Below are 23,811 nucleotides of genomic sequence, written 5' to 3'. Positions count from 1 at the left end.
AGTTGCTTTTTTATTTACATCAGCGAAGTCATTACCATTAATCATTCTAATTAATCGTTTTTCGATGTTCTAGAAAAATTGTGTCGTAGTGAAAAAGGCAATTTGAGTTTATAAAAATGTCTCTAAACACCGCCCATATAAATGGGGGAGTGTTAATCCACTCTGGGGAGCAGTAAGTATAATCAACAAATATATACCTATTGCAGATACGTACATATATTTCACAACAATACAAAATATTAGTCATCATATATGGTATCAGTGTCTGTTAAGTTTTGAAAACGAATTCTAGGATACTCCTCTTCTCCGATAATGTTCACATCGAATGGTCTGGGCAAGAAGCAAATGTCTTCAAAGGTAAAAAGTCTGGTCGAATTTTCCTCACTACTCACCGAGTCATCTACAACAGTGGCTCCCAAACAGAGGAAATGCAAAGCTTTAGTTTCCCTTTTGTCACACTCAGTGAGGTAAATTTTAATGAACAACAACCAAACTTCTTGTAAATATATAATCTGTGTGGTTAGGTTGAAATTGAACAACCAGTCTTTGGAGCAAATTATGTAAAAGGGAAAGTGAGGGCACAACCGAATGGCAACTGGGTAGGAGAGGCAAAATTTAAGATGACTTTCAAGCATGGTGGGGCTATTGAATTTGGACAGGCCTTATTGAGAGCTGCACATTATGGTAAGTCATATTTTTAATTTGTTTTCATTTGACTGAGTACATATATTTAACATTTTCAATATTGGGAATATCACTGTTTTGTATGTTTTCTTATCATTACATAACATCATTGACTAATATGCATTTACAAATAATAAGTTTTTGTCAATCTTGAAGTGTCATAACTATTATTTAATCTGTGAGAAATCTAATGATGAAATAGTATGTTATATAATGACAATCAAATACTCCTCATTTCCTGTGAATATGGCATTTGTAATTGAGCTGCAGGCAAGTGTAGTAAGTTACATGAATAAGTGATGGTCAGGTTGCACATATTGTATATTGTTTTCTAAGAGTACAATAATTTGTAAAAAATGAAAGAGATTTACTACTTAAAACTTCAAAACTCTGTAGAGCTATTACCAAAATAGCCCACAAACTGTTGACATTTGTTTGTTTTGCTCCTCTGCTGTGGACACTGATACAAAGCTGTGGAAAATAAACTTATTCTCTTCATATTGCATGCACAACATAAGAAAATATAAGAATACAGAAATCAAGTGTCTTTTAATATAATTTTTGAAACCTTAACAATGCAGTGTCTTAACAACCATAGAAAAAGGTTTAGTTTTTATTACTGATATATGATGATAAGTATTTTGAAGTATTTATTTTGTAATGGGCTTCCTAACATGTCACTAAGTGTAAATAGATAAATTCATTGTTATGCTGGTGAACTAAATACCAATTTGATTGGAGAAATGTGTGGTACCTTGCAGTTAAAATGTTACACTGTCTTAATATGCATTTAAGTACAAAAATCCTAGCTGAAGAAAAAGGTAATAACTCCTTTTGTTGATATATACTTGAAAAAAGAGAAATACTGCATTTTTAATTTCTTCCTGTAGTTTCTAAACCAAGCCAAAAGTCTTTTTTTACTTTGAAACGTTTTAAAATTAGGACATTTTTATATAGAATGACAATATTCTCTCATCAGATGATGTATTTATTAGAGCAGTTATCCCCTGATGAACAGTTACCAGATAATTAGCTATAACATACTTAATATCTGTACTGGCAAATTTATTAAGTATGTTATTAGACTAGCAAAACTAGAAGTGGGACTAGAAGTTGTCAAATACAATTGAAATCTTTTTTTTAGCTTTAGGTGAGGATATCTCTGGAGGTGAGTATGTACAGTTCTTTATCAATTTGTTGATTTAACCTGCACTTAATTCATACATCTTAAATGCATCTTTAATCTTTGAAGTCAACTAATATTTCATTCCTAAACGCGTACAATTTATTTACTTGGCCGTGAAATAAAATTTTTTTTGGCCTACTGCTTTGCAACTCAAATATAAATAGTACTAAAACACACCTCTAAGAACGTGATATGGCTGTAAGGAACCATATGAGGGGAAAACTCTCTTTTTAGCACATATTAAAAGTTGTGTTATATAAGATATATTATTGTTTTAGCTACTAGAGGAGCCATGAATAATGCTCCACCACCTTACGAACCAGCACAACCTCAGTGGTATGCAGCTCCTCCCCCTGCTTATGCCCCACCACCTCAAGGTGAGCTGAATTTTCTGGCTTTATTGATAGTTATATGTATAGCAAGCAAATTAAACCCTTGTTTACTGGCGAGAAGAACGATTACGTCCATGAGTGTTAATGAGTGGCCTAAGTTTTTCAAGTGAATAAGTAGGTTTAAGTTTTATTCAATTTTGAATTTATCATGATAGAAAATAGGAATTAAATTTGTGTGACATTTGATTCTGGGAAATGTAATGAGTTCCTACATACTATTAGTTGTGTTATATGGTTAATACTGAGTGATCATTTAAATTTATATATCTAACCAAGTATTTGGGTTTTCACGCATCATTTATCTTACATTTTCTACAGTGTCTGGAGTTCGTTTTTTCGGTCTTCTGCTGCCTGACTTTCTCTGAATGCTGCCGGTTTCATGAAATAAATTTACAACATACTTCAGTATATTTGCGAAGTTCAGTTTATCTGTTACAACTTCAGGAAATTTTTCACGAAATTCTCGAAAACAGGATGAACTTCTTAAATCTATTCTCCATTAATTTGATGTCCATTACGAAAATATGTTTCAATCATAAATGTTTTCTTCTCGTCCGCAAACACCATTTTGCGGTAGGTACAGGAAACCGAATTTAAACAAACGACCGTGATCTTAAACAAGACTATTTTTTCATAAAACGGATAAAATTAATAAAATAACAGAGAAAGGAAAACAAAAAAATACAAAGGTGCTGAATGGTAAATAATCAAAATAATAAATAATGATTGGCTAAATGTCTCCGGCAGAAACATTTAGGCATAAAAAATGATGTAGGTTACTTAGGTAACCAAATATGCGCAAACGATAATCAACACACGTTCTTTTCCTTAACAAATTCCACAGCTTACTAAATATGAAATTTAAATGATCACTCTGCAGTTATTAGACACACAAATTTATGTATTAATGACAGCAATTAATAATGGAAAAATGAATTGTGTTTTTTTTTTCTAAGGATACTATGGCTGGATACCTCCTACGCACGTTTTCCCTCAGCACCCACCCACTGACGGAGTATTTATGAGTGACGCACCACCGCCTTATCCTGGAATTTACCCTGGAGGTCAACCCAATGGATACGGTCCATCTGCTCCTGGATACGGAGCTCCTGGACAGGGCGCTCCAGGATATGGGGCTCCAGGTGGATACGGACCTCCGCAGGGTGCCGCTGGAGGTTACCCACCTCCGGGAGCAGCTGGTGGATTTACGAATTCTGCAGGTGATATTATCTGTTTAGATCTTGTTAGCACAAAACGAGTCTGTGACATTCATTTGGTACCACGGATATTCAATTTATCAGATTACAAAGAACATTAGTAGCTCTGTAGCTCGCTTTTACAAAAAGAGGGAGAGGTAATTCTAATTTAAATTTTTGTCTAGCAGCCTAACTTTTTCTAGACTCTTGTTGATTTACCCGAGGTAAAGATTCCAAGATTTTCATACTTAGAAACATGTCTGTGCTAGGGTAAATTCAAGAATCGATATAATACATTTTCAACAATAAAATTTAATTCCAGACGCTAAGGCTGCAGAAGCAGCACAGTCGGCCTACTACGACCCCAATAGACCTCAAATGGCATACGTTCCCCCACCTGCATATTATGTAAGTTAAACTCCATGTACCCTTCTTTGCACATTATTAATTTTACCCTTTTTTTTTATAGGAAAATCCGCCTACTTATAATCAAGCAATGACCAATAATAAAAAAGATCAGTAATATTTTTTCACGCTTTTGAGCACTTTTATTATTTACCAGACAAAAATATTGAATAAATCACCATGCATATTAAAATGTTTTGATGAGGTATCTACTGTTTAGTAGTTAGCTGGTAATGCTGCTGCATGTAGTGGTATTGCTTATGTATTATATGTTATTACTGTTTATAGTATATGTATTGGATTTAACTTTTATCTAGTATTATTTTTTGTATGTGAAAAAATAAAGTTTGAGCATTCCGCGAAGCGAACGGTCAGACCTTGGTTAAAACCCGTCGGTCGTGATAAGAAAATTTAGATTTACTGCTCTTTTTGCCTTCGTGTATAAGTTTGTATGTGCATTTAACTAGTTTCTAATAAAGCTTACAGTTAAAAGTGTGTTATTACCACTCCAGGGTGTGAACAATAAAACGTGAATTATAAGAAAACTTATACATTACTGAAATTCTTTTTTATTAAAACATCACAGTTAAATAAATTTTGTCAATAAATAATAACTTATTGGTTTAATAAATAACACTCTTGTATATACAAAATCCCCAACTAAATAAAATCTAGAACCTTCGCCTTGGCCGCCTAAATATCCTCCCTTCTTTTCCGTCTGCAACACATTCCAAACTGGCTAAATTGAAGTAAATGCTCCCCATGATATTAGCTATGGGAGCATCTTGCTGTTTCTTGAGGCAATCATAGAGATGTTCGTCGCATGCACAGTGCGATTTTGTATACAGGGAGTTGTTGGATAAGTTATACTTATGGGATCTAGATCTCACTTTGACCGGACACAAGTCGTGAGTTCTGCAACAAACATCTACTGAGGATTCCGTCCCTAAGTCATAGTAGTTTTTCGCTATGTCGCCCGTGCCACACCACTTTGTTCCTGAAACATAAGGTCTTTATTCCTTGGAAATTTGATATTTTTGAAAAACCAAATGGATAGAGAAAAAAAAGAAGTTCCTATGCCCTAACATTGCAAACATTAATGAACCCTTAGATATTGACCTGGAATAATGCCTCTAAACAAGGTGAATGGATCATTGGCCAGTATTCCACGGGCATTTTCGAATGGGTTTGTTGTGGAATTGCGGCTGCTACGTTTAATGGTCCCAGAAATCTCCTCAAGTTCCTTGCATTGATCCATTAGGGTGAGCATCTCTAGGAAGGTGATTCCTACTGGTCGGGCTGTTTTAGCCAGATCCCCAAGAACGTCACTGTATTGTTCGGGTTTACTGCAAGAGTGGTTACATTATTACTAATTAACTTAATCGAATGGAAGTATTCTTATTCAATCTAACCAATATGAAGGTAATCATGGGCTGATAAGCAAAAGTGGAGTTTACTTGCACCTCATTTATTATTTAATTGTGAGGCAGATACAAAGCGATCGAATCCTCTCAACGCAGGACTTGATAGCATTCCAATTCTAATTTCCAAATTAAGTATGCTTAGTAGGGTGGCAGTGCTATACAGGGTAACTTTTTAAAAACTGCCCAACCAAAAAGTCTCAAAAACTATTGCAGCATTAAAAATTTCCAAAAACACTTAAATCTTTATTTTTTGCGAGCCACCTTTTGACCCATAAATGAATGTGTTGCTATTCACCCCCACACACCCCAACTTACTAAAATTAAATGGGAACACCCCTTCTGTGACATATCAATGGATAGCTAAAATCTTCCTGAAAACAATTTTGAATGCATTTCTGCTTTTTAAATGTGTTTTAAACGCGAAAGGTTTATCTGTAATTTTAAAATATTGAATCTTTAATGTTTAAATGTCCCTATTAAAAATCAATTTAGCTTCATATCGTTCTAATTACATAGATTTAAGTTCAATACCTAAAATAGTTTTGAAGTCCTCCCAGCATGAATTTCAGCACTACACCAGGTATGCCTCTTTGCAATCAAAGGCTTCCACCACAGAAAATCGAAAAAGGAGCAGCACATTATGCAATGCATAAATGAATCAGTAAAAATTGTTAAATTGAAGAATAATAAATCTGGGAAGACTCCCATCCCATTTTAGATTAATGCAAATCATCGCACATGCATTACGATACATACCTAACGTAACGCGTTACCCCATGAATAGAAGTTAATGAAGAAATAAGTGCAAGTGACCCTGTGTTTAATTACCCTTTTAGCATAAAAATAGAGTTGCGACAACTCTAAATGCTGAATGAAATAATTAATAATATGTTTATCTTAAGCGTAAAATTGCAGCACCTAAATTAATTAAAATTCGGCATTAAAAAATGCGTGTTGTAACAATTAAGAGTGTTATAGGGAATTTACAGGTACGGATAATCCATGAAGACTTTCCAATTTAGTAAGAATGACTGTATAGTGGAAAAACAGAAAACCACAGTGTTCTTAACAAGAACCTATTTGGTTTACCTTAAAATGGCAAGGTTAAAATTAGAAAGGGAACATTGGTATCGCATTGTATTTGGTTCGTTTTGGATTGGTATTCGCATTCAATGAACCTTTGAACTCTTTCCGGGATTTTCAGGTTCCTTTTCTTAGATTTACTTTTTCATCTGCAGTCTTTTGCTCTCTCTAGCAATTAACAAGGAGCAACAATTTATGAGTGCGTAAGTTAATCCCACAAAGCATCAATTTTCAAGTACCTTCAGAAATAAATAAATAACTCCAATGGAGGAGAAATATTTTATTAGGTTCGTAGGTGCCGGTTTCGTGGGGATTCAATTTTGGGATAATTAGAGAGTAGTGATTTATCTTGGATTTTTTCATAAAAATTTGCGCTGATAGTTACTGTCTTTCAAAACATTTATAACATTTATAATGAAAAATAGTGATATTATTTTAATTTAAGAGTCACTCCACTTACTTTAACGTGGAGTCATTTGCGTTTGTTAATGAGTTCCAAGTTTAAATAAAATTTAATTTTTTGCATATTTTTTCACGAGGAAAATCGTTAAAAAGACGTCCGACCTGTTGTTCTGGCGGCCGGGTAGTGTGGGATTCACTGAAGCGCCTACCCATTAAAGAACCTCGGGATATGGGATATATCCTCAATATCGAAGAAGCATTAACGTTCTGCCGTCTACTCTACAAATCCAATCGTTATCGTCATCTTTCAAGAGGCGAGGGTTTATTGCATTCCTATTATTTAGTGTATTCCGCCCAATTCTTTTCTTAATCGAGTGATTATGTCGTTGTTCTATTGTCCTTCTTCAGTGGCAGACGCTCCATTCGTTCTTTTTCTTTGACCATCGCAGTTATGGCATTGCTACAACGGACGAACCTCTGTATAGTGTTTGTTTTCCCAGGACATTTAAGCTGGATGCCTCCAATCCACCTTTTTTCCTCAGCAGCCGCCCACTGACGGAGTGCTTATGAGTGACGCTTTGTCCTAGAATCTAGCCTGGTAGTCAGTCCAATGGACACGGCCCTCTCTTCCTGAATATGAAGTTTCTGAAGAGGGCGGTCCAGGGTATGGAGCTCTAAGTGGATACACACATCTACAGAGTATCGCTGGTCGTTCCCCACCTCCAGGAGCGTTACTAGTATGGCGTTTCATGTATTTGGATGCGTTGGGCACACAATAAATAATAGAATACAGTTATTTATATTAAAAAAATTGCAATATTATGTCAAAGCGATAGTTGCAAAATTGGCATCTTATACATCAAGTTGAGAGACAAACATTTGTGAAACTTTCCCCTTGATCGATTCACGGATTTCTTAATTTGCTTGCCCTGAACTTATTAATTATTGTACACAATTAAAACGGTTCGTTATTGAGTTTCGAAAAGGTGTCGTGGACCTCACTATCGCCCGCCAACCAAAATTTCCTACCATAACCTATGCCAAAACAACCAAAAATATGAATTTTACCTTGCTAGTTTCATTATATTTTGCGTTATACTAATTAATGGTAGATTGGTTTGAAAAAAAAAATGAGGAAATTTTACAGTTTTTATAAGTTTTTGCAAGCAAAATGTGGTGCACGTATAACTAATAAACGGAGCTTCTACTTTTACGGCTATATTAATTATAATGAAGAAACCCTGATGGCTTCTTTGGTCGCCTGAATGAAACTTGAGCAATGTAGATATGACTTAAAGCTTAAAATTTAAACATACTTAAAAGACAGATGATTCAGAGAAATATTGATAATAAAAAGAATCATGTAATCGCATTGCGAGGAGCGTTCGCGCTATCGTGTCTTAGAATCATCGATCAAGATTCTCCGTAGCCAGGGCCGGCTTTAGCAAGTCTGACGACCTGGGCGAAATTTTGAATCACCGCCTTCTTACTCCCGAGAAAAACCGCTGACCAGGAAAGTCCGCCGCATTCCCCCTCAAGACCGGTACTGTCCCTCTTAAGTCCCCCCTAAGGCCGGTACTGTATATATCATATCGATGTGTTTTGCTTATCATTGAAAAATAATTATTTTTTGTCGCGTTAATGTGTATCATTTTCTTAATTTTTAATCAGTTTCCAGTAAATAAATTGCGGTTCCAATTATATTATTATAATTATGGTAATGCTTCATCTAATTAGTGTACATACAGAGTTCCTGCCGGCACCAATTTTGCAACTGAAGCGTTAGAACAGTGGCGGCTAAGTGTGGGATTTAACATCATTAATTATTTTTTTTTGTAATACACTAATTGACTTAATGCCCCATTGGATCCCACTGCGAGGAGAGGGATCGGAAAATAATTTTGCGGATACCTTCGGTCAACTTTCCAGTCGCGATCGGCAAAACGTTGCTTTCACGTAGAAAATTTGAACGGAAACTGCATACTTTCTGGCTCGTCTTAAGGACGTAGAATTTCGAGAAAATGTTCAACTGAAATGTTGGATTTTGAAGTTGTAGAATCGGAGAGATCGTCGAAGTACGGTAAATTTCCTTTACAAATTGCACTTAACTCTTTTAACTATGAAATGAAATTAGAGGATGTACATGCGGGATGGCATGATGAGGGCGTCAGAAATCGCTAGAAAGCGTACTTAAGTGGGCCGATTGCCCGTAAATACTTAAGTTTTTACACAAATTTCAATTTTTAACAAGATTTAGGAGTTATTATGAGGAAATTTTCCTAAAACGCATGATCTTAAAACCAGGTCCTCCCATGTAGGTATCGCAATGGTAATACATTATTCATCAAGGTTATAGAGTACGTCATTACAACCCGACTATCAAGTTTAAAGCCCGAAGCTCTCAGTGCTGAGGGATCTAAACTGGACATTCGGGTTATAATAACACACTTCACGACCTCGATGTATAAAGATTTTTTTCCTAAAACAGGTTAATAAAGACATGTTTATGGCCCATTATTTATCTATGAATATTACGATTCAGAAGTGCAGTTTTTGGTGTTTCAAATATAATATAAAAATTAACTAGCACCCAAAAGTCACTAACCTAACTGCAGATGGCTTTTTCCTATGAGTTTGCAGTAAATTGGCTTTACCGCGCGACATTTCGAGCTGAAAGTAGCACTTTACAGCATGCAAATCATAGTTTCATGTCACTACTTCTTGCAGGTATTTGAAACTGGCATGCGTGCGCTAAACTTCTTAGCGCACTTAAAGAAGACATCCGTGCGCTCTTAGGAAAAATGCTGTACCTAACACATGCAAAAGCGTCTTAAACTATAAACGGAGAGAAATAAAATGACTCTATGATGATTCAAAACTTTTCAGAAGTAAAGAAAATCCGGTGATCAGATAAAATAGATTTATTCCTTGAATCTAAATCGTATGCCGTTGGGAGGCAATTTAATGAAACCTGTGGGGAAATTTCTCAAACACTTTCTACCATTGATCGCCGCGATTAAGTAAATAGATGTGGTATCGAAATACCTGAAGAAGGCTCCGTTAATTTTCATATTAGCACCCACGTCAGATGAATCAAATTTCCTCGAAGGCTCTGATTAAATCTTTCCCACCGAAAGGAATTCCCCTAAATTCGTTCTGGGTATCACACTGTTTGGGCGTTCTTAAAAGTATGTGTTGGAACACTGAATATTAATGAGTTAAAATCACTCGTTATACTTATTGAATAAATATTAGCGCTTTTACTTTATACGGACACAATAACGCTCATAAGCGCGGGCTAAATGCAGGGTGGCCCAACGAAAAGTTTGCACCTGGATCTTCAGTATTTAAAATGAAAATGTGTAAAAACACTCGGCCCGTCGATTTTTCGTTTGAGGGGGACAATTTTTTATTATATTTTCAATCCTCGAACTTCAACCCTTGAATGGGGGTGATAGTTACCCCCAATATTTTTAACGAGAAAGGGTATTGACTGATACCTCATTTTAAAGGTAGTTGTACCCTGATTATAATCTTAAAGTTTGAAATCACTGCCATCATCCCCGTTAGTATGACAGCTTGTCAAAGTCTGTAGGGATAAAAGCTTGTAGTTAATTTATCACAATAAGAGCTGCAAACTTCAAAATAAGAATAGGAGGACCTTTAAAAGTAAGATATCACTGAATCTTTAGGCAAGCTTTACCTCTAATCGTATAATTTATGAATGCCACCAAATTACACCCGAAATGTAAGACATTCGGGGGCGTGCATACGAAAAAGTAATGTAAGACAGCGTATTGAACAAAATTAATTTTATTGTATGGAGATAAATGATAGCCATTTCCAGCATTTAATAAATTGATCACAATGGTAATGTGAATATTTTTTCATTTACTCACCTTTTCTACGAAAAATGCAAATAAAGGAACGTACTGTTAAATTTGAGGGGTAAAACTTGCCTCCATCAAAATGATTCAGTGATATCTTACTTTTAAAGGGCCTCCTATTCTCATTTTGAAGTTTGCAGCTCCTATTGTGATAAATTAACTAGAAACTTTTGTCCCTACAGACTTTGACAAGCTGTCATACTAACGGGGATGATGGCAGTGACTTCAAACTTGAAGGTTATAATTAGGGTACAACTACCTTTAAAATGCGGTATCAGTCAATACCCTTTCTCATTAAAAATAGTGGGGTAACTATCACCCCCTTCCAGGGGTTGAAGTTCAAGGGTTGAAAATATAATGAAAAAAAGTCCCCTTCGAATGAAAAATCGACGGGTCCGAGTGTTTTTACACATTTTCATTTCAAATACTGAAAGTCGAAGTGCAAAGTTTTCGTCAGGCCACCCTCTATATGCTTTTGTACTCTTGCATAGATATCTCTCGTAGCGATAGTGATTATACCCACATCTATCTTGATTAAAAAAAGACTGTATCTACTTACAAAACTTCGATGACTTCGCAATTAAGAAGTAACTTTCTAGGACCCAGTTCCACTACTGCAACAGTCTGATCATGGAAATAGACCATCCGGATGGAATCACTGACTCTGCGCCCCGTGTAGTTCTTCAAATTTTGCCTGGACTCATCTGGAGGGGCGAAAGGTCCTCTGAATCTCAACCCCCCAACGGAGGGTTTACAGTTGGTTTCCAGAACACAGAACAACAGCAGTAATGCGAGCACAACCACATATTGATTAATATTTGACGATGGGGTTAATTTTAAATTGGGTGTCAAGCTGGGGTACATGGTGGATACCTGAAGTGGAAGAATATCAATTCATCGACTAACCCTTTATGGGGAGAGTTCATGCGTTACCTTTTTTTTAATCTTAGTCCAGATGCAGACACAAACACTGTCACATTAGTTTATGAAAGGCTAAAATCATAGTACAATTTTTGGGTGTAGACATACAAGAGCCGCTAGTCCTCGCGTGTGACACGAGCGATCTACGATACTAATGGTACTGACTTCGTGGGTCTGTCAGCAAAGCCTGAATGAAACTGCTTTGTCTGCGGTGAGTGATATGCATGTAGTTTTTTTGAAAGTGGTACCTGGTGGTTGGGTACTGCAGTATGGTAAAACTGCGTGCAAGCGTCGGTGTAGTCCGGTGAAATCAGAAACTGCCACATGATTAAATTTTATTAAACACGGCTGTTAACACTGGGCAAAACAGACGTACCTGTAAGGCATCAACATTTGGACTAATTCCCCCTTTAGTCTTAACAATATTAGTATTGTTAATATATTCATATGGATATTATTACGTGTTACTAGCGTTTCTGGTCTACATGATAAAGATTGAACTTGCGTTTTACCAATACGTGATTTCTAGGTCAACCAAAAAGAAATGTCGTCTGTATAGTCGCGAGTATACTGTACTGATTTATCGCCAAGAGCACATCTGCCCTTTCCTTGTCTTCTACGAACTCTTGGCAATGTCACGGTGAAATTCAGTTAAATTAAAAGTATTATGACCGACCGACATCTAGGCCGCTGCTGTTTAGTATTGTTATTTTTAATTAGCTTAAAGAGCGCCTTTAAAATTCACTGAACTATTAAATAAACATTTAAACTGATTATCACCATAAAGTCTAAGACATTAATATGTTTTATTGAAATTTAGTAATCATGTCAATAACAGACCACAATGTATTACAGCGTTCGCTTTCTAAGTAAATTTACTATTGTAGATGTTCACGGCCAATATGCCAATCAAATACATACAGTGGTGGCCAAAAGTATGGAAACTTATTAGTTCTTTAGATATATAACAACAACGGTATTATTTTAAAGCTTCACATATTATAGATAAAAACAAAAATTTTGAAAATACTCGTTCGATGTTAGCTATTTAGGTTTTTTTGAAGATAAAACCTAAATTCGATCGGCCAAAAGTATGGAAACTAATAGCAAAATAGGTTGTATTTTGTTTTACTTTGACTTGCTATGGACAATAAAAAATATCTTTTTTCGGACTTAAATAAAATAATGGAGCTACACAAAGCAGGAGTTACCCAAATTACCATAAGTCTAAATTTAAATATTTTAAAAGAGACTGTTTCAAAAATAATTCGAAAGTACAAGCAAAGAGGCACGTCTGCAATTACTTTAAAGTCAGGAAGACCTACAGTGTTGAAGAAAAGAGCAGAAAAAATTATGAAATGAATTTCATTAACGGATCCAAAAAATCTTCTATTGAAATCGCCAAAAAAACGAATGATACGGGCATTTTGATGCTATCACGAACTGTCAGACACCGTCTAAATGCTCAAGGATTATTTAGAAGAATCGCAGTAAAAAAAACCTTTAATTTCAAAAAAGACTCGAAAGGTCCAACTTCAATTTGCACGTGAACGTCTATCCTGGTTTCCGACCAAATGGAATACTGTCCTTTTCACTGATGAAAGTAAGTTCCAGCTATTTCGAAGTGATGGCAAAAATTACGTTAGAAAACTAAAAGATAAAAGATATGATTATAAATATCAATTATCTACTGTGAAACACGGAGGGGACAGCATGAGGGTATGGGGCTGCTTTTCTTGATCTGGTACTGAGCAGTTAATTCAAATTAAAAATATTATGGATCGTTTTGTCTATCGAGACGTGTTGAAAAATAATATGTTGTCTTATGCTGAAGAAGAAATACCGTTACGATGGGTTTTTCAGCAAGATAATGACGCTAAGCACACATCGCATTTAGTTAAAAATTGCTTTAATGAGAATAATGTCCATTTAATGGATTGGCTGTCCGAGTCATTAGATCTAAATCTCATAGAGAATCTCTGGGAGCATTTAAACCGACAAGTTCATCAAAATAAGATTACCAGTATTAATGAACTATTCAATTTATTAAATGAATAGAAAAAAAATTCTATGCAATATTGTTCTTCTTTGATGGATTCTATGCCACGATGATGTGCAGCAGTCATTAAGGCAAAGGGTTATGCAACAAAATACTGAATGTTTGACGAAAGTCAGTAAAAAGAGTGTAACTATTTTAATTTCCATACTTTTGACCAGCAGTGTTTTATTAAAGTGTAATAAATTCAACGTAGATTGTTTTTTTATTTCTATTTCCGTTTTTATTTAGTGGTATTTGATATCATCTTTTCCATTAAATACTTATTACTTTTTTCAATAGCGCAAAACTGAAGAATTTTAAAATAAATAGTTTCCATACTTTTGGTTACCAATGTACATACATTAAAAAAAGATCTCACTCACGTCAAAACACGTCAATTTATGTAGTAATTCTTAGTTCCAAAAATAGTGAAAATAGATAAAAGCGTTTAGCAATTATTTTGAAAAAACTACATATATCAATTTGAGAACTTTGGCGTTCTGTAGTTATAAAACGAAGCAACATTGGATACAGGTAAATTTGTCTAGAACGCCTTATTTTTAGTTCAGGATTTTTTGGTCAAGCATCTTACAGTCACTTCAGGAATACCTTGTATATTAATGTGTAGAAGCAAGACATCATTTCATTATAGGCAAAGTTGGTGGAACATCCGCAAAGAAGCCGAGCGTTATCAAGTAGAAATGGAAAGAGTATGTCGAGCGACATGTGTTTCTATTCATTGGCTTCATCTAACATAACATATGTGCCTAGAAAATAGGTATACACATATTCGGTTGCGCATGTTTAGTCATACGCACAAGCGGATGTAGCTTGGAAGAGAGTCTCAAGTTTAAACTCATCTTCGAATTGGGTTAATTTAATTAGGAGAAATTGAGGATACATCGGATTTTTGTAATTAGAAAAAGCTCATTTTAAAGAAGACATAACCTCTTGTTTCCCATAAATAAAAAATTGTAAAGAAACTAGTCAGTTTATGTCGCATGTCAAAAATGAGAGTTGAAAACGTCTGGGTAAAATTTTCCTGTTCGCGTTGTTTTCTTAGAACCACGATAGAAATATGTGCTAGTTTCCCTGATTTCTTTATTAACAATCGAAAAATGAATTATTTTGTATGTAAAACGGTTCAATAGTTTAATAAATTAAAATATATTTGAAACTGTAAATATCATGTTCCCCCCTTAGCCATTAATGCTACAAAGAATAAAGTTTAACCTAATTTAAAATGTGAAATAATATTGTAGCTTTAAATTCACACATTCGACACGAAAGTCTTCATTTAATTTTTAACCTTATATAATTGAATGATTTTCGCATCATTGGTTATAAATTTTCTTATTCGTATTCTTTTATAAGCATATCACTAATTAATAATTTTTGAATATCATTAACCCCGGCATAAATTTCAGTTATCCTAGCGTCCCGATAGTGCCTTTCGGCAGGCATCTCACGCACATAACTAAAAAATTAAACACATAGAGTTAAGAATGCATCATAAATTACATATTTTAATAACATACCCCATTCCCCCTAAAATTTGAATTGCACCATGCGTGACAAAAGTGGCCGCCTCACTTGCGGCCAATTTCGCCATTGATGTGTACTTGGAAGACCTTGATTCTTCATCGCTTACAACCGCAGCTCTCCAGACCAAAAGTCTCGCCGCCTCTAATCTCGTGCTCATCTCTCCTAGTCTTAACTATAGGACAGTGCAAATTATAAAAGAAAATGAAACAATTTGCTCACTTTAACAGCCTGAAGTTGGTTTATTGGATGCCCAAATGCCTTTCTCTCTGAGGAATATTTGACTGCTAGTTCCAAGGCGGCTTGTCCGATACCCAGAGCTTGAGAGGCAATCCCGATTCGAGCTTTTTCGAGCTGTTTCATTGCGATCATGAATCCTTCGCCTGGTGCTCCTTGATTTTAAATTACACAATTTTCAGGTCTAGGCATATAATTTGAAGGAAACTTTGGGAAATTGTTGTAATATTTTATTACCTATCATATTTTCTTTTGGCACACATACATTTTCCAGGCAAATGTCGCATGTAGAAGAAGCGCGAATGCCCATTTTGTCCTCAGGTTTTCCAGTAGATAGCCCTTCAGTTGACACAGGAACAATAAAGGAACATATTCCTAAGAAACTGTAATAATGTTACCCTGGTGCAGTTAAGTTTGAACCTTATTAATTATTGTGTTTAAACAGGAGTATGTAAATTCCTAATTAGTCTCACCTTTATGTTTGAGAGTTTTGTCTATTGTGGCAAAAATAACGGCAGCTTTACCCTCAATTCCACTTGTAACCCAAGTTTTTCTTCCATTCAATACATAAACATCTCCATTGAGCTTTGCTGTAGTGGACAAGGCACTGACATCGCTTCCAGCATCTTAGAAAATAAGTTTGACTCATTAAAAAATTTGAATAAATAGGACATTAACCTACCTGCCTCACTTAATGCAAAACACCCAATATTTCCACATGTAAATGGAGTTAAAAACTCTTCCTTTTGCTTCTCTGTTCCAAAGGTATTTAGTAGATTCACATACAAAGCATTATGAATAGATACTATTGCTCCAGTACCCCCACATGCTTTGGAAATTTCTTCCACTGCTACAGAGAGGCCTAAAGAATTTTCACCGCTTCCACCATATTTTGTATCACATGTGATAGCTAACAAACCAAGTTGACCCAGTTTTTCAATCTAAAATTGTATTGAAATGGCACTGAGTCAATTTGAAAATAAACTGTCTTATTAGGAGGAGGAGAGGGGAAACACTTGGACTGTAAATTACTTTCTTAATCACTTACACTCATTTTCAGTTATTAAATAGTAGTTGCAGTATTTCAATATAACTGCTATAAGACAAGCAGAGTTCAATTTGATATGAGAAAAGCACTTTTTGAAGGTATACCCTTCATATATATTCCATTCATAATGTAATGTAGCTAAAATAAGCCAGACTATATTTCCTAGTTAAGGCTAACTTAAAACAGAAATGCTTAACCAAAACTCTGGGATCAATGAAGGAAAAATTGATTTTTTTAAATTTTGACACTCTGTATCTCGAGAATAAAGTGTTTGTAGGCCTATGTTCATATAAACTTTTCTTCATAATATTATCCAAAGATCTATAACTGAAAGTTTGTTAAAGATTTTCTAGATGACTTATATAACAAGGTATATAACATAAGTGATCCAGCCTTCTCCTAAAAACTAGTATTCAACTTAAGCCTGCCAAAGTCCAAGTACATATTGCTGTAAATTAGATAGCAATAGAAGGAAGATTAGATTAGTAGATGGAAAGAGGAAAATCTAGACAGTCCCAATAAACAACTACCAACTAAGGGTTAAAGTCAAAAACAAAATATGAAAATACACCCTTAATATAAAAGTGTTTGATAGACATCTACCTGTTGGGCTGGAAATTTACTTTCTTTATCCAACTGGGAAGCAATAGGCTTTAGCTCCTTCTCAGCAAAATCTCTGCATGTTTTCTGAAGTAACAGATGTTGGTCTGATAACCTGTGTAAACTGAAACTTTTCCTTCCATTCTCCACATAATTAACTAAAATTTTGGATACATTTTTATGCCACAATTCTGATTAATTTATCTTATACAATTTTAGACTTACATTTCCCAAATAAGGAGTAAATCGGCCTGAACGACATTTTATTTTGCAACTTATAGGTACTGGATCACAGAGTCCACTTTACTAATTTAAGTAAAATTGAATGGGACACTCAATAAGATTCAGATTAGAAATTATAATGATAGGCACCTGACCTTAGAAATCATGTATTATTAATGGGATTATGTTTAAACAGTGAGAAAGTTAAATTTATATTGGCCGATTACTTAGTACCTGACCAAATATCTGATAAGATTTCTAATTATATCGTGTAATGTCACTATTTTGCTAACATGTAGCATTATTATCAGATGAGAGATGTTTTCAGTTGCACAAATTATTTATTTAATTGTAAACACGAGTTAAAATTACACATAAATTTTAGTAAATATTTATTTCCAATTTAAATTTGAGACAAAAAAAAACGTGAAGGATATCATGTTGTCTCAAAGTGCTTAAAAGTCATTTTTGACGTTTCAGTGGGTGGAATTAGTAGAGAGGGACGTCGTAACGAAATAAGCATGACGTCGCATATTGTCCCGTCTCAGCAAACTATTGGGAATCGGTAACAGATCTGTGACGTCACCCGATGTACTGATGTACTGAAATTATATTTTCAAGTTTGTTCCTATTCAAATTATAGAGAAGTTCGGCTCAAATAAGAATCAATTAGATTAAGACGTTGGAATAAATAGATGTAAATAATAACAAATAAATCAATATTAACTCTAACGTTGGGTACATCTTATGTCGTCATGAGTCATAAATATAATAATCACTATGCCCCCGTCTAACGGTTATAGTTCGTTTTCCTTATTTTGGTTCTGTCTTCCCGGCTTTTCGCTCCCACTTTTTCCGTTTGGTCAGGAATGTTTAAAGATATTATTTTATAGTGATACTATTGTTTGTCTTCTGCAATAATAAAAGTTGTAATTGTCTTCCTCTGCATGTACTTAAATGTGCAAATTTCCTGCCTTTGAACAAGACTGGAATAACCCTTTTTCTGAAATGTCTGATCAAATAGAACTTGATAGTGAAGAAAGTCAGTATGAAGATGAGGAACGAAAGAAGGAAGACATCTTTTTAATACTAGTTGCTACAGATATACATTTGGGATATGCAGAGAGGGATCCAGTGAGATGTAAGGCTTCTAAATTTATGAAGAATCAAATTAAATTCAGAGGCACAGGCTCAGTTATATATCTAGATAACTTTTTGCTCGAGGTAACCTCATCTTCAGCCATGTCTTTAGCAAAAAAAAATTGCTTACCTACTGAAATCAATAACTACATTTGGTTTGTTACACTTGGGCAGGATGAGGAAAAAAATGATCACATCCTAAAGAACTGCCCATCTTTCAGCTACTGAAAAACTACCGTTGGCTAAACTAACAAAGACACAAATCTTACTGTTGGACATCCACAAAATGTCATAGAATTTTTTAATGGCTGCATTAGGGCAGTGTGAATATATCTATAATTTGTGAACTCATGGATAATCAAAAGTTAGGATTAGAATCACATAGATCTGGTGGAGCCAGTGAAAATGCTCATTCAAGCAGAGAATTAAAAAAAGACTTCAACATGTATTTGACCATACTTTTTGATCATTACATTTTTTTTATATAATCTTGTATTTTTACAATTATTTATGGAGCTATTGAATTGAACAACTAATTCAAAATATTTGTTACAGCCAAAGACACATTTGAAACTTTTGAAGAAATATTAAAAACTGCAAGAAGTAAGAATGTGGATTTGATCCTACTAGGAGGAGATCTATTTCATGAAACTCGTCCATCAACCTACTGCCTTTTCAAATGCGTTGAACTCCTTAAAAAGTACTCATGTGACATCTTGAAAACTAAAAATTTCAAATCAATTCATCTAACTTCCAGATATTGCTTCGGAGATCGCCCGATCCAAATAGAGTATCTGTCTGATCCATCGCGCAACTTTGTGTACACGGGGAATGACACAGTGAACTACGAAGACCCAAACATCAACATTAGCATTCCAGTATTTTCCATACACGGCAATCATGATGACCCCACCGGCGAACATCAAATATCTGCTATGAATCTGTTAGCAACAGCTGGCTTAGTCAATTATTTTGGTAGACATACCAACTATGAATCAGTGGAGATTGAACCTATTTTACTTAAGAAGGGTCAGACTAATTTGGCTATATATGGGTTGTCTCACATAAAAGACGAAAGATTGGCTCGGTTATTTTTAGATAAAAAAGTACGTTTAAATACCTAGATTTATGTATATACAAGACGTCTTAAACTGGTTCCAAGCTAAGGTGTCATTTTTTAAAAATAATTATTTAAGCTAAAAGAATTGAGTTGCTATGGTTTTGAACTGGATGTGCAATGTACGAAAATTGGTTACAGTAAGATGTTTAACTTGGTTAAATGGGGATTTTTTTGAAGTATTTATGATATACTTATATGATCTTAGAATACTGATTAGTAACTTACATTTTTTGAAAAATATCAAATGTGAAAGTCTGCATTGTTGCAAAATTTCAGTTCCAATTTTTCAAAAAATGGTAAGAGAGAATCAAGTTTTCTTACATGTTGAAATCCTGATTTGCAATTGCATGTCATGCATAATTTAAAAAATGGGTTTTTATCGTTTAGGTGACGGTGATGGCCCCTAGTGAAGAAGATTATTTTCATCTGCTGGTTTTGCATCAAAACAGAGCCAATAGGGGGGTCAAAACGTTCATTCCAGACAGCTTGTTACCAGATATTCTTGATCTGGCGATATGGGGCCACGAACATGATTGTCAAATTGATCCTGAACAATCAGCTAATTCTGTTTTCATTTCCCAACCAGGTATAACCAATTAATATTGTCGCACCCTCTTTATGAATTTAACTATGGATGAACATCTTAAGGAAGCTCTGTAGCCACTTCCTTATCAAGTGGTGAAACCATCCCCAAACACATAGGCCTATTGGAAATCCACAAAAAACAGTTCCATATGACGCCAATCCCATTGAAAACTGTTAGACCTTTTGTCTACAAAGAACTGACGTTGAACGATCCTTACAGTTTACGGCGTGAAATTGCTGGGGTTGACGATGAAGGACTGAGCAATCAGGTTATTGCTGAGAGGATGGTGGAGCAAGAAATTGAGGATATGATTCGAAAATCTACTCAATTAGGTCTGTATGTTAACCCTTTATTATTGGTGCAAATGTTTTAATGTGATTTTCACTTCAGGTTTGGAAGGAAATAAGTTACCGTTATTAAGACTTATTGTAACGTACGTCGATGAAAGTCAGGCATTTAATATGATTCGGTTTGGTCAACGTTATGTCGGCCGTGTCGCGAATCCGAAGGATATGGTGAAACTGAAATCTGGACTTAAACCCGAGAAAACTGATACTACTGGAATTGGGAGATATATGGCACAGGTGAGTGAGATTTTCGGATGTGTTTTTCGTGTCGCTTTTATATTTGGATTAAAGGTGTAGTGTTGCGATTGTAGGGGAAAGTTCATTACTTGATAACGCGGTTATATGTACTATCGGCCACAAAAGTGGTCGACCAGTTTCAAATCAAAATCGCTTGCGGTACTGTGGGTCGGATACCTTTTTTTGTCACACTTGACCTACATTACTTTTTGTTGGATCCTCCTTTTTGTGTATATACATCAATATTTTGCACAAAAACATGTATTGCTGGCCCAATTCATTGAGACAATTTTATTTTTTGGTATTTTCTCAGTTTATCATTAAGGCGCAATGGCTCCGAATCTGAGCAAAGACATTAAAAGTAATATAGTACTTCTGTAGTATAAGTAATTCTGCTTTTTTCTCTCAATAAGCTAGGCCGGTCTTGGAGTGCCAAGCAAAAAATGCAATTATTATGCCTCAAAAATTTATAATCGTATAGCTTGATTGATAATTAATTTGCCTGCATAACATTTTTGAGTCCCGGTGAACTGACAATTTTTCAAACAAGGGCGAATTCTATTGAGTACGTTCGGATGCTCGACGAAGTTATGCTTTCTTCTGTTCGTACTTTGTATCCTGTGGCAGAAATGCCTGTCATCAATTATGTTGATGACAACTCTAGGATACATCGCGCAAACATCGTGAAGGACTGGTATCACGAGCATCCAGACATAAATAATCTTCCCTGGCCTGCATATTCACCAGACCTAAACCCCATAGAAAATTTATGGGGCCTAATGGTTCAAAGGTGGCACAATAACAATGAACGTACTACCGAAGATTTGGTGGCACATTGCAACCAAATCTGGAATGCGGTTAGAGATTCACCCTTGTGTCAAAACCTTGTGGGTTTAATGGGCCGGAGGCTACAAGATGTCATCGACGCCAATGGGGGAGTAATCCGCTATTAGAATTGTTTATTTTTTATTTTGTCATTTATTTATATAAATTTTAAGTTTATTTCCTCTGGATTGTAGTGTATTTCCGAAAAAAATGTGTCTTGAAATTTTTCCTTTTAACGTACGCATTACAAAAAACGCCGTTTATGTCATCTTTTGTCTAAAGAACTTTTGCGACATAAAAATCACTTGATTGTTAAGTGAGAGGTAGGAAACAGTCGGACTAGTTAATTTCTAATTCCCAGCAAAATATTATTGTTAATAAAAGTCTTAAAGTTTAGTAAGTTGTTCTACAATGTTTTATAAATTGTTGGTCTTGTTTATAATTGAATTTAACATGTATTTTTTTAGTTTTTATCTTAAACAATTATATAGCCATATCAACTTTTGCAATTTACAAAATTCAATGTTAATATAGTGATGTTTTCATACAATTACTAACCGAATTGATTTATTTGAAATTAGCAGCCTTAAACTATCCTTGCAAACTTGATATTAGATATAAAATTCTAAATTTATTCGCTCGACACAACGTTTTTATTGTGGATCATTTTTTGTGAACTGATAAGGCGCCTTCGCTCGGAATACGCATCAAGCGATTTTGAACCTTAGCATGGTCGACCACTTTTGTGGCCGATAGTATATGACCCGCTATGTATACTTTTAGAATTAACATTTCAGTCACCATTCAATACAGATGTTGTTTCCCCGTATAAATAATGGGCATTGTGATGAAATTTTAATTGAGAGAAGTTGGGAATTCAGCAAATGTTATATTTTATTAGGGATATGTTAAATTTCTGACAGTTTGAATGAATGAATGAAAGAAGTTAATTCATTTTATCAAGTTTTTTGATATTAACTATGATTTACTAAGGTTTCTCATGGTATTCATAGAACACCAATTACCTTCGCTATTGGTTTGCTTATTTTTGTTAGGAAAACATAAACCTACCTAATAGGGTAGAAGACCTAGTGTTGAAATATTTCGAAGACAATCCGGAAGATCAACTACAATGCCTCTCCTTAAAGACGTTAAACGAATCGGTAGTAAAATGCATTGATACTCAAGAACTCGAGGCTCCAGTCGACGTCACCAAGTAATTTTATTAGCATTAAACATATATTTTTAAAAATGTTTAACTCACATTAATTTCCAGTTCTTTAATAAAAGAACGACTTAAAAAACTCAAGGAATCTGATGTAAATTTAGCTGATAAAAATATTGAAAATTTTTTGTTCAGTGTGAAAGATGATGAAGACGATAGCTTATTCGTTGATAATATGTTAAAAGCGTCAAGCGGGGGTAAGAAACCAGCTCAAAACCGGAACGCCGATGTAATTTGTATAAATGAAGACTCTGAATCTGATTCAGAAGTCAGAATATCTCCGGTTAGAGGTGTTATTGGTCGTGGCGGTACTCCTACTAGACCCGCTAGGGGACCGGGATCTAGAGGGGGTAAGTACAATATGTATTTGTTTTATATGGAGGTATATCTTACTTTACATTGTCGTGCATATCCTATAAACGTAAATTTTTACTTTTTTTAGGCCGCGGTTCCAGAGGCAGGAATCGTAGAGGTCGGCGTTGATACTATTATGTTATTCCTGCTTTACTATTAAGTATATGTCATAACTATTTCTATTAGCCATGTTTTTCTTCTCTTTGTACATCACACATTGTGATTGTTGAAGTATTGTTCTAACGTTATCTTTCAATCTTACTGTATTAAAGTTTTTAATTAGGAACTATTTATGGAAAAAATTTCCATATAAGGTTCAGCTAATTACGGCTGTGTTTATTAAAGAAAAACCACATTGTTTTGAATAAATAAAAGTTTTTTTTTTAATATCTGCTGAATTATTTGTTTTACACCCCAAATGTGAGGTGAGTCCAAAGTTGGGGAATTACTTCTATCAACGTAAATAAGGTTTCAAAAAATAAGCAGTTTTTCCCTTGAGACTTTTCCACAATATCAATACTAAGAGAGGATTTTTCGTTTTATACAGTAACCTTACGTGTATTACAAATAGCGAGTACTACAATCAAGTGATGTAACTTCAGAATTACTCAGACTTTAATAGAAACTGTTGTAATAGTAGTAAGTAAGACGCAATTTTTTGTTCACACAAATTTTAATTTTCCAAAATTATCATATGCAATGTGATGTTC

At 34.8% G+C, this 23,811-nt stretch overlaps 4 protein-coding genes across 5 annotated transcripts; 2 read left to right on the top strand and 2 right to left on the bottom strand.

The window, feature by feature from the left end:
* Positions 1-10: 10 nt before the first annotated feature.
* On the top strand, positions 11-4,355 carry Wbp2 (WW domain binding protein 2). 2 transcript variants are annotated; one of them, XM_066394297.1, is made up of 8 exons: positions 11-172; positions 293-467; positions 525-684; positions 1,829-1,852; positions 2,149-2,247; positions 3,219-3,482; positions 3,781-3,866; positions 3,928-4,355. In XM_066394297.1, exons 1-8 carry the CDS (start codon positions 117-119, stop codon positions 3,979-3,981), a joined length of 918 nt encoding a protein of 305 aa, XP_066250394.1. In that variant the 5' UTR covers positions 11-116; the 3' UTR covers positions 3,982-4,355. The 2 variants fall into 2 exon arrangements, with proteins under 2 accessions (XP_066250394.1, XP_066250395.1); XM_066394298.1 differs by lacking the exon at positions 1,829-1,852 and having other exon boundaries at positions 14-172.
* Positions 4,356-4,433: 78 nt separating this feature from the next.
* On the bottom strand, positions 4,434-11,882 carry LOC136411646 (uncharacterized). The gene is made up of 4 exons (XM_066394299.1): positions 11,593-11,882; positions 11,219-11,532; positions 4,983-5,209; positions 4,434-4,860 (listed from the first exon to the last, which is right to left on the bottom strand). Exons 2-4 carry the CDS (start codon positions 11,521-11,523, stop codon positions 4,535-4,537), a joined length of 858 nt encoding a protein of 285 aa, XP_066250396.1. The 5' UTR covers positions 11,524-11,532; positions 11,593-11,882; the 3' UTR covers positions 4,434-4,534.
* A 2,891-nt stretch (positions 11,883-14,773) lies between these two features.
* LOC136411745 (short-chain specific acyl-CoA dehydrogenase, mitochondrial-like) lies at positions 14,774-17,699 on the bottom strand. The gene is made up of 8 exons (XM_066394427.1): positions 17,271-17,699; positions 17,049-17,203; positions 16,080-16,338; positions 15,871-16,023; positions 15,635-15,772; positions 15,383-15,552; positions 15,157-15,335; positions 14,774-15,095 (listed from the first exon to the last, which is right to left on the bottom strand). Exons 1-8 carry the CDS (start codon positions 17,305-17,307, stop codon positions 14,972-14,974), a joined length of 1,215 nt encoding a protein of 404 aa, XP_066250524.1. The 5' UTR covers positions 17,308-17,699; the 3' UTR covers positions 14,774-14,971.
* Positions 17,700-18,137: 438 nt separating this feature from the next.
* mre11 (double strand break repair nuclease mre11) lies at positions 18,138-23,488 on the top strand. The gene is made up of 9 exons (XM_066394356.1): positions 18,138-18,408; positions 18,963-19,107; positions 19,165-19,513; positions 19,915-20,113; positions 20,176-20,445; positions 20,504-20,697; positions 22,578-22,738; positions 22,799-23,097; positions 23,190-23,488. The coding sequence occupies exons 1-9, from the start codon at positions 18,225-18,227 to the stop codon at positions 23,228-23,230; spliced, it is 1,842 nt and encodes a 613-aa protein (XP_066250453.1). The 5' UTR covers positions 18,138-18,224; the 3' UTR covers positions 23,231-23,488.
* The last annotated feature ends 323 nt before the right edge of the window (positions 23,489-23,811 follow it).

This window comes from Euwallacea similis, chromosome 10, assembly GCF_039881205.1.
Source record: "Euwallacea similis isolate ESF13 chromosome 10, ESF131.1, whole genome shotgun sequence".
NCBI lineage: Eukaryota > Metazoa > Arthropoda > Insecta > Coleoptera > Curculionidae > Euwallacea > Euwallacea similis.
Note: the sequence above shows the minus strand (reverse complement) of the source record. Positions and strands in the feature narration are given on the sequence as shown.

Excerpts from the sequence above, each read along its gene's own strand:
- mre11 (XM_066394356.1), top strand. The coding sequence starts at position 18,225 with ATGTGCAAATTTCCTGCCTTTGAACAAGACTGGAATAACCCTTTTTCT. Across the intron at positions 19,514-19,914 it reads GGTTATTTTTAGATAAAAAA|GTGACGGTGATGGCCCCTAG; the intron begins GTACGTTTAAAT and ends TTTATCGTTTAG. Across the intron at positions 20,698-22,577 it reads TTGGGAGATATATGGCACAG|GAAAACATAAACCTACCTAA; the intron begins GTGAGTGAGATT and ends TATTTTTGTTAG.
- Wbp2 (XM_066394297.1), top strand. The coding sequence starts at position 117 with ATGTCTCTAAACACCGCCCATATAAATGGGGGAGTGTTAATCCACTCT. Across the intron at positions 2,248-3,218 it reads TTATGCCCCACCACCTCAAG|GATACTATGGCTGGATACCT; the intron begins GTGAGCTGAATT and ends TTTTTTTCTAAG. Across the intron at positions 3,867-3,927 it reads TTCCCCCACCTGCATATTAT|GAAAATCCGCCTACTTATAA; the intron begins GTAAGTTAAACT and ends TTTTTTTTATAG.
- LOC136411745 (XM_066394427.1), bottom strand. The coding sequence starts at position 17,307 with ATGTCGTTCAGGCCGATTTACTCCTTATTTGGGAAAT. Across the intron at positions 16,024-16,079 it reads TTTTGCATTAAGTGAGGCAG|ATGCTGGAAGCGATGTCAGT; the intron begins GTAGGTTAATGT and ends TTATTTTCTAAG. Across the intron at positions 15,553-15,634 it reads GCCAAAAGAAAATATGATAG|GAGCACCAGGCGAAGGATTC; the intron begins GTAATAAAATAT and ends TTTAAAATCAAG.
- LOC136411646 (XM_066394299.1), bottom strand. The coding sequence starts at position 11,523 with ATGTACCCCAGCTTGACACCCAATTTAAAATTAACCCCATCGTCAAAT. Across the intron at positions 5,210-11,218 it reads TGCGAAGTCATCGAAGTTTT|TAAACCCGAACAATACAGTG; the intron begins GTAAGTAGATAC and ends CCACTCTTGCAG. Across the intron at positions 4,861-4,982 it reads GTTTAGAGGCATTATTCCAG|GAACAAAGTGGTGTGGCACG; the intron begins GTCAATATCTAA and ends CTTATGTTTCAG.